Source organism: Arachis duranensis, chromosome 4 (assembly GCF_000817695.3).
Source record: "Arachis duranensis cultivar V14167 chromosome 4, aradu.V14167.gnm2.J7QH, whole genome shotgun sequence".
NCBI lineage: Eukaryota > Viridiplantae > Streptophyta > Magnoliopsida > Fabales > Fabaceae > Arachis > Arachis duranensis.
In genome coordinates, this window is record NC_029775.3 from 65,329,952 (window position 1) to 65,339,086 (window position 9,135).

Sequence of the window (9,135 nt, forward strand, 5' to 3'; positions counted from 1 at the left end):
AGGGATGAATTGCAGAAATTAAAGAGAACTTAAAGTAAAGTTGTTGAATCTTAAAGAACAAGAAATTAAATGACTGAAACTTAAAGTGCAAGAAATGTAAATTGCAGTAACTTAAAGTGCAAGAAATATAAATTGCTTGAATGGAAAAGGGATTTGTGGACTGGGAATTCAGAATTTAAGCAAGGGAAATTAAATTGCAACAATTAACTAAACAAGAGATGAATTGAAATAGACTAGATCTCAAACAGAAAAGGAAATTAAATTGCAGCAGGGGTTCACAGAAGAACCAAAAGGAAAATGGGATCTCAGGACTCCAAAGACTAGATAGCAAAGTCTAGATCTCAATTGCCTTCCTAGATCCAAGTTCACAAAGCAATTAAAGTGAAATTGAAGATTGAAGCAGTAAAGGAAATTTAATTCAACTTAAGTATGCAGTAGGAAAATCAAAGAGATCTTAAATGGAGATTGAGACAGAAGTTCCTCAATTTTTCACACTTAAGACTCAAACAATACCCAGTAAAGAAAACAAAAAGATCAGAGGAAGAAGAAGTGAATTCCCTCTTCCAATTCTCAAGCCAATGGCAGAAAACAGAAAATTAAAATTGAAAACCAGAAGTTCCAAAAGCAGAAAATGAAAAGTCAGCTCTCAAGTTGACAAAAGATGAAAATTCAAAATCCAGTCCTCCTCTCTAATCTTAACTAACACCTATTTATACACTTTCTATTTTAGATCTAAGAATTTTGAGTGGGTTTGAAAGATGGGTGAATAATTGAATTAAATTAGATTTTTAAGTGAATTTAGCCCAAGTGTTGCTCCCAGGAGGATGCCCTGCTCTTGTGGAGAGCGGAGCATTGAAGCTTTGTGTGGGGATCCTTGTTGCGTGCCAAGGTTTGTAAGGCAACATGAGATTGCTATGCTCTTGTAGAGAGTAGAGCAGTGGTGCCTTGTATGGTGAATGAGGCTCGGATACTTAGTAGGATAGCTGCCTATATTGCATCCGGGAATCGCAAGGTATGAAGAAGTGAAGGATGAATTAGCACGAGAAGAAAGACAAAGGGTGGAAGAGAGTCTTGAATCAGTGAGGAAGGCACTTGAGGATTGGAAGCAAGCAAGACTGGCATGGATACGTGGAAATGCAAGAGGACAAAAAGAAGACAAACAAGGAGGGGAGCATGGGCATCCACATGAGTAAAAGGTGGTGGAGTTTCCTTCTTTGGTCCATCTTTTTCTATTCTTTAAATAAGGAAGATCTTATATGAAATAGAATATGCTTCCATGATAGTTTGAATTTTTTTTAATCTGTCTTTAAAACTTTTCGTTGATTATGTCTATGCTTGCTAGTCTGAATGTCACTGCATCTTTTCTTTACTTAATTGTATGCTTGTCCTTTTTAACCAAATGAAAAGAGAATGAGTGTTTTATAAAGGACCAGAGTGGAGTTCATATTATGGAGTAAGTTCCTAAGTTTGTGGTGTAATCATAAGTTAGCTAAGTTGGTTCACCAACAAGGTGAGAAGACAACTATCTGTCCTGAATCCTATGCTTTGAACACACCCCATGAGACTAACTAAATAATAAGATCCTAATAAGAAAAAGGGAAAGAAAAGGGAAAGTGAAGAATAAAAGAAAAATAGAAAGAAAAGAGGCTAGGCACCAAGGGGTTGAGTCTTGAGGGATGTGTCTGTGGTGTTCTTGTACCAAGGATCTGCTTGGATTACTAAGCTCTCATGGGTGCTTTATCACCTGGTAACTTGGGTTAGCTAACCCGGGATTATCAGCTGAAAGTCCACTATCAAGAGCAATCTTTGCTACTGAACATTTAGTAGCCCAAAGAGGTGCTAGACACCAAGACCTCAAGGAAAGAAAATAAACAAACCATGTGCCTGTGGTGTGTATGTATGGGGGAGAGACTTGAGGAAGTAAGTCCTTAGGGGTGTTTCAACACCTAGCACCTTGAACCAACTGGTTCGGGAGTGTTGGCTGAAAGCTTATTCTAAAGAGTTCCCCCTTACAAAGCACTTAGCCTAAGAACACAAATAAGCCCTGAAATGACAACAAAAGGATCAATGAATAAAAGTCTCATGGGATGCAATCAAGTGAGTAGTTTAGGACATGATAGGTTTCATGCATTTTCTTAAGAAATAAGCTAGTTTTGGGTAGATATTCACTTACATCTTGTTTCAAGTATACATTGTGCATTTTACATGATTTCATGAGAATTTTGCATGAATTATATGACAAATTGGATGATGCACGTCTCATGACTTGGATTAGAACTTTGATGCACTTTGCTGCTTGATTTCAGGACAAAGGAAGCAAAGAAGAACCACGTTAGCATTCATGTTAGTTCAACTAACGTGACCTCTAACGTGGAATGGGAGCTAGTTTGCAAAGTTAGTGAGAAAGGTAATCGCCAATAACACCCTCGAAGCCATCACAGCCCACGTTAGAGTTCACGTTAAGTTAACGTGAACTCTAACGTGGAAGAATACAACAAGGCCAATGTTAGTGACACTCTCCTTTGTCACTAACGTTGGACCAAGCTCATAATTGGCCACGTTAGTTGCCACGTTAACTTAGTTAACGAGGACACTAACGTTCGAAAGCAAAAGAGAAGCCAACGTTAGTGACATTCACCTTTGTCACTAACATTGGCCAAGCCTCCATGAGCCACGTTAACTTAGTTAACGTGGAGAGAGCAATTGATCGCCAACGTTAGTGACACTTACCTTTGTCACTAACGTTGGGTTGAACCACCAAGAGCCATATGAGCAACGTTAACTCCCACGTTAATTTATTTAATGTGGAAGTTAACGTGGATAAAGAGATAATGGGCCAATGTTAGTGACACTCACCTTTGTCACTAACGTTGGAGATGGCTAGCATTACTACGTTAGAGGCTACGTTAACCTAGTTAACGTAGACTCTAACGTGGGAAGTAGGGGCACATTGGAATGTTAGTGACAAATGTAAGTGTCACTAACGTTCTCGAAGGATTGGCATTACTACGTTAGAAGCCACGTTAACCTAGTTAAGGTGGACTCTAACGTAAGGAGAAGGGGTGACTCATCACGTTATTGGGAAAGGTAAGTCCCAATAACGTATGCGAAGGCCAAGAGGCAATGTTAGTGGTCACGTTAGTGCCACTAACGTTGAAGTCAACGTGATCATATTTGGGTTAGGAATGTTAGTGAAAAAGGTGATTGTCATTAACGTTCTCGAACCCACACTTTCACTTAACGTTGACACCACTAACGTCCTGAGCTAAAGTCCCTGCCTACTTCACATTTTCTCTCTGCAAGCAAAGCTAAGCCCAATAAAGAGGATAACTGCTTCACACTCAAGATCCAGAGGCCCATACCCAAGACTTGAAGAGCCAACTAGAAGATCAGAAGAGTAATATATATAGGAATAACTTTGAATTAAAAAGGGGTTGGAAACTTTAGGAGCCTGGGGGGCATAGAACTACTCTCTGTATTTTTACTTTCTCTGCAACTTCTAGTTTCACCTTCATGATGTATTCTCCATCTTTGTTTTCATTTTCCAGAGCTATGAACAACTAAACCCCTTTCATTGGGTTAGGGAGCTCTGCTGCAATTTGATGGATCAATATTAGTTTTCATTCTTCTTCTTCTATCTTTTCTCTTGATTTTTACTAGAAAGCTTTCAATCTTCATCAAATTGGGTAGTTATCTTGGAAAAGAAACTATTCATACTTGGATCTCTTCGGAACCTTGGAAAAGGAATGAAGAGATCATGCTAGAAATGCTTTCTCATGCTGGATCAAATTGGGTTTGGATGGATATATGACTATAATCCTACCAATACTTGATTTGGGAATGCATGTGGTATAATCAGTGCCCATACTTCATCTCTTCTCATGAGCAATTGACCAAGGAATTGGCTCTTGATCAAGATTTGAGAGATTGGATTACCAAGGAATTGGAATTCGATTACTTAAGATTGCCAAGGAGATCAATGAATGCATTGATTGAGGAAGAGTTGAAAATGAATTTGATCCGGAGAATGCAACATCTCCTAAGCCCAATGAACTCCCATTTTTGATCTTACCCATTCTCTTTAATTTCTGCCATTTACTTTTAATGAGCATTTCCCCCATTCCCATTTAAGATTCTGCAATTTACTTTATGCCATTTACATTCGACTCTTTATTTCTAGCATTTACTTTTTCTGCTATTTACTTTCCCGCTATTTAATTTTCTGCAAATCTCAAATCAAATTCTGATTTGTTCAACTAGAACATTCCTCTAATTAAAGTTGCTTGATCAATCAATCTCTGTGGGATTTGACCTCACTCTATAGTGAGTTTTTACTTGACGACAATTCGGTACACTTGCCGAAGGAAATTTGTTGAGAGACAAGTTTTCCGTGCATCAGATAGTAGAAGATGAGAGGATATGCGAATGTGAGTGTAGTAGGGGTTGTTGAAGTGGGGAGGGAAGGTGGGGAGTAAAGTTTTTATAGTGGGTGAATGGTTGTTGTTTGGAGGTGGGAAATAAAAGGAATTAAATGTTTTCCCACTTTGGGAAGTAGCGCCTAGCGTGGGAAGAGGCGCCAACTCCTTACTCACTGTGTCTTCTGTGTGTGTTGAGTTCCAAAGTGCAAGTACACTTTGACTTCTTTGTTTTTTTTTGAGTTCTTCCATGTGGGTCCCATCTTCTCTCCTAAAATTGAAACTGACCCTATTAGTAATGACAAAATACCCCTTTACATTTCTTCTCATCAAGAGTGAATTGGGTTGCAACTGATGGGTGTCTCTTGGGACACCAAACTTAATTCCTTGGTATCTTAATAAATTGCTTTCATCATTGTGTATTTAATGTGTTCATAAGAGTGGAATAATATAAATCCTTTCATTTTCTTTTGATCCCAACTCCTCTGAATCCATTAACTCACGTTTATTCTTATCCAAGGTATTAAGTGCCCTCAACTTGGGTGAATTGGGTACTATGTGATCATTGGTGGTGGCCACACCAAACTTAATATCTGGGCTTACGCTTCAGAATCAATTTATTAGTTGTTTGTAAGTCTAGATTAAGTGGGTGAGAGGCCACACCAAACTTAGCATTTCAGCTAGTCCTCAGCCCATTCACTCATCATTAGTAATGCATTCATCAAGTTGCAAATCCCAAATAAAAGAGTAGAAAAAAAGAAAATTGATTTACTACCAAAGCAAATATCAAACAACTAGTCCTAAATATTGAAACTATCACAGAATTTAAACTACTTCTAGGAAAGCAATTAAATCAAAAAGGATAAAGTGTTGGGGTGCCTCCCAACTAGCGCTTCTTTGTTGTCATTAGCTTGACATTCCTCCATCTTTAGCTGAGCTTGTAGCTCACTCTCTGCTCCTCCAATGAGCCTTCCAAGTAGTGTTTGAGTCTATGGCCATTGACAGAGAAAGTTCTCTGAGTCTTGTCTTCCATGAGTTCGACATGACCATAGGGAAACACCTTGAGTATGGTGAAAGATCCTGACCATCGAGACTTAAGTTTTCCAGGGAAGAAGTTGAGTCTTGAGTTGTAGAGTAACACCTTTTGTCCTTCAATGAACTCTCTTCTTGCTATCTTTTGGTCATGCCACATTTTTGTGTTTTCTTTATAGATTTTTGCATTCTCATATGCTTGATTTCTAAATTCTTCCAGTTCATTGAATTGCATTAATCTCTTTTCTCCAGCAGCCCTTTCATCAAAATTGAGTAATTTTAGAGCCCAGAAAGCTCTGTGCTCTAATTCAACTGGTAAGTGGCAAGCCTTGCCGAATACTAGTTGGTATGGTGACATCCCAATGGGGGTCTTGAATGCTGTCCTGTAGGCCCATAGAGCATCGTCTAGCTTCATAGACCAGTCTTTTTGTGAACTTCCAATAGTTTTTTCAAGTATTCGTTTCAGCTCTCTATTGGAGATCTTGGCTTGCCCGTTGGTCTGTGGGTAGTATGGAGTTACCACTTTGTGTTTTACTCCATATCCAAGAAGGAGTGCTTCCAATTGTTTATTGCAGAAGTGTGACCCCCATCACTAATGAGAGCTCTGGGAACTCCAAATTTGCTGAAGATGTTCCTTCTCAAGAAGCTTATCACAATCTTGTTGTCATTTGTTGCAGTAGCTATGGCCTCTACCCATCTTGAAACATAATTAACAGCCACTAATATATAGCTATTTGAGTAGAAGGTTGGGAAGGGTCCCATGAAATCTATTCCCCATACATCAAATAGTTCTAGCTCTAATAAGTATTGCTATGGCATCTCATTTCTCTTGGTCATATTGGCGGCCCTTTGACATTCATCACACCTTGACACCATTTCTTTGGCATCCTTAAATACTGTTGACTAGTAAAATCCGGATTGGAGCACCTTTGCTGCTTTCCGTTCTCCACTAAAGTGACCTCCATATTCTGATCCATGGCATTGCCATAGCATCTCTTGCCCTTCTTCATGGGATATACACCTTCTTAGGACACCATCAGTACACTTTTTGAACAAGTAGGGGTCATCCCAGATGTAGTGTTTGGCATCCTTGATTAGCTTCCTCCTCATGTGCTTGTTGATGTTTGTTGGTAACTCCCCTATAGCCTTGAAGTTAGCTATGTCTGCAAACCAAGGGGCTACCTGAATCATCATCAATTGTTCATCAGGGAAGCTTTCATTTACTGCAACTTGCTACATTTCTTCTTCTTGTGGGATCCTTGAGAGGTGGTCAGCTACTTTGTTTTCTGCTTCGCTCCTATCTTTAATCTCAATATCGAATTCTTGGAGCAGCATGATCCACCTTTTTGGCACTGTCTTTAGTATGTTTTTAGTACATTTTAGTTAGTTTTTAGTATGTTTTTATTAGTTTTTATTTAAAATTCACTTTTCTGGGCTTTACTATGAGTTTGTATATTTTTCTGTGATTTCAGGTAATTTCTGGCTGAAATTGAGGGACCTGAGCAAAAATCTGATTCAGAGGTTGAAAAAGGACTGCAGATGCTGTTGGATTCTGACCTCCCTGTACTAGAAGTGGATTTTCTGGAGCTACAAAAGCCCAATTGACGCGCTCTTAATTTTTTTGAAAAGTAGACATCTTGGGCTTTCCAAAAATGTATAATAGTCCATACTTTGGCCGAGATTTGATGGCCCAAACCGGCATTGCAAATCAGCTTCAGAATTCCCGGCGTTTAACGCCGGAACTGGCACAAAAATTGGAGTTAAACGCCTAAACTGGCACAAAAGCTGGCGTTTAACTCCAGGAAAAGTCTCTACACATGAACGCTTCAATGCTCAGCCCAAGCACACACTCAATGGACCCCGGAAGTGGATTTTTATGTCATTTACTCATTTCTGTATATCCTAGGTTACTAGTTCACTATAAATAGGATCTTTTGACATTGTATCTTTACCTCATGACACATTACACGTTTCTCATTGTATCTTCTACGGCATGAGTCTCTAAACCCCTTGGTTGGGGGTGAGGAGCTCTACTGTGTCTTGATGGATTAATGCAATTACTACTGTTTTTCATTTAATCACGCTTGCTTCTGTTCCGAGGGTTACTTGAAACGTGTAGCTTGGTCGTCTGGCAAGACCCGAGGTGGGGGTTCCGTGACCCGAGCTTGATATGCTGAGTGGCTGGTGGTTGTACCTGCAATGACACTCCGATGCTTAAGTTAGCATGGGTCCAAGCAGATATGCGTAGAATGTAGAATGTGTGCCATACCTGGGTGCTCCAGTGTATTTATAGTAGTTGGCTGTGATCTTCCCTGGATAAGATATTCTTATCTTATCTTATCTTTTGGGAGTTTTATCTCTATCTTTGTGGAACCGCCTTTCTCTAGGCCTTTTCGGCCTTTAGCTTTTGGGCTGCGTTCCTTTTGATGGGCCTTCCTTGCTTTAGGGTCCGAGGTCCGACCTTTAGGCGTGGGCCTTAGGGCGAGGTCGGACCTTCTATGAACTTGCCGAGTTGGGGAGCTCGGTCATCCTTGTTTCGGAGCTCATCGTCTTCGTTTCTTTCTTCCAGGTTTGTTCCCATCTCTTTTTCTTGTGCACATATGCTTCTGTTTCTTTTTCCCTATGCCTGGGTTGCCCCGAAAAGAGGCGCCGCCATTGCTTTGTTTGTTTGTATATGGGGGGGACTCTTTCTTGTTCTCTGGTATTTTGCTCCGGGTTGCTGTATTTTCTTCTCAAAGGTCGTTTGTTTCTTGTTTTGCTGAATGGGTTTTCGCTGTCTGCTTTTTATGTGATTTTTTGCTTGCTGTTGTATTCTTCTTTGTAGGCAAGAATTTTATGTCTCGAAAGGTTCTTCAAGCGATGTCGACCAAGATTCCAAGTGGTCTTGGTTGGGTAGATCCTGTTCCTCTAAGAGTCCCTTCTGTGGTAGATTCTGAGTATTTAGCTAGGTTTCGTAGGCAATGTAGCATATGTGAAGATAGAGAGTCTGAGAGGGATTATGAACTAGTAGCCCCGGATTCCGAGGAGAGAGTGTGCTTCCCGCCCTTAGATAGTTCCGAGAAGCTCTTCTTTTATGCTTATGATTGCTTTTTCTCTAAGCTGAGTGTCCGACTTCCTTTTACCGACCTGGAGTCCGAGGTGTTATGGTCTTGTAACCTTGCCCCTACGCAGCTCCATCCAAATTCTTGGGCATTTTTAAAGCTGTTTCAACTTTTGTGTCAGTTTTTGGGCGTTGCTCCCTCTATTTCTCTTTTTTCCTACTTGTTTGTGTTGACGAAGCCGGGGTCGGGTGGAGGGAAGGTATCTTGGGTCTCTTTTAGGGCTAACCAGGGAAGAAAGTTTTGTACCCTGTATGATGAGTCCTTTCACGATTTTAAGAACTTCTATTTCAAAGTCCGGGCTACTGGAGATGTCTGACCCTTCTTTTTAGATGAGAGTGGGGAGCCTTCTTTTCCTCTTTGTTGGCAGGAGAATGTAGTGTCTGTTAAGTATACCTTTGAGAGTCTAGATGAGGTGGAGCAGGCTTTTGTGGGTGTGGTGAGCAGTTTATGGGGTCGGGCACCTCACTTGGACACGAAGAAAATGTTGGGAGATCCAAGCCTTCTCCGTTCCGAGTTAGGTAGTTCCCGACCTCTCCGAGATTCATCTTTTTTTTAGTATTTTGGCTTTGCTTGTTTTGGTGGAATTT

General features: G+C 40.3%; 1 protein-coding gene across 1 annotated transcript; it reads right to left on the reverse strand.

Moving 5' to 3' along the window:
* Window positions 1–5,343: 5,343 nt before the first annotated feature.
* Window positions 5,344–5,862, reverse strand: LOC107484307 (uncharacterized). The gene has a single exon (XM_016104919.1). The coding sequence runs from the start codon at window positions 5,860–5,862 to the stop codon at window positions 5,344–5,346; it is 519 nt and encodes a 172-aa protein (XP_015960405.1).
* Between the last annotated feature and the right edge of the window lie 3,273 nt (window positions 5,863–9,135).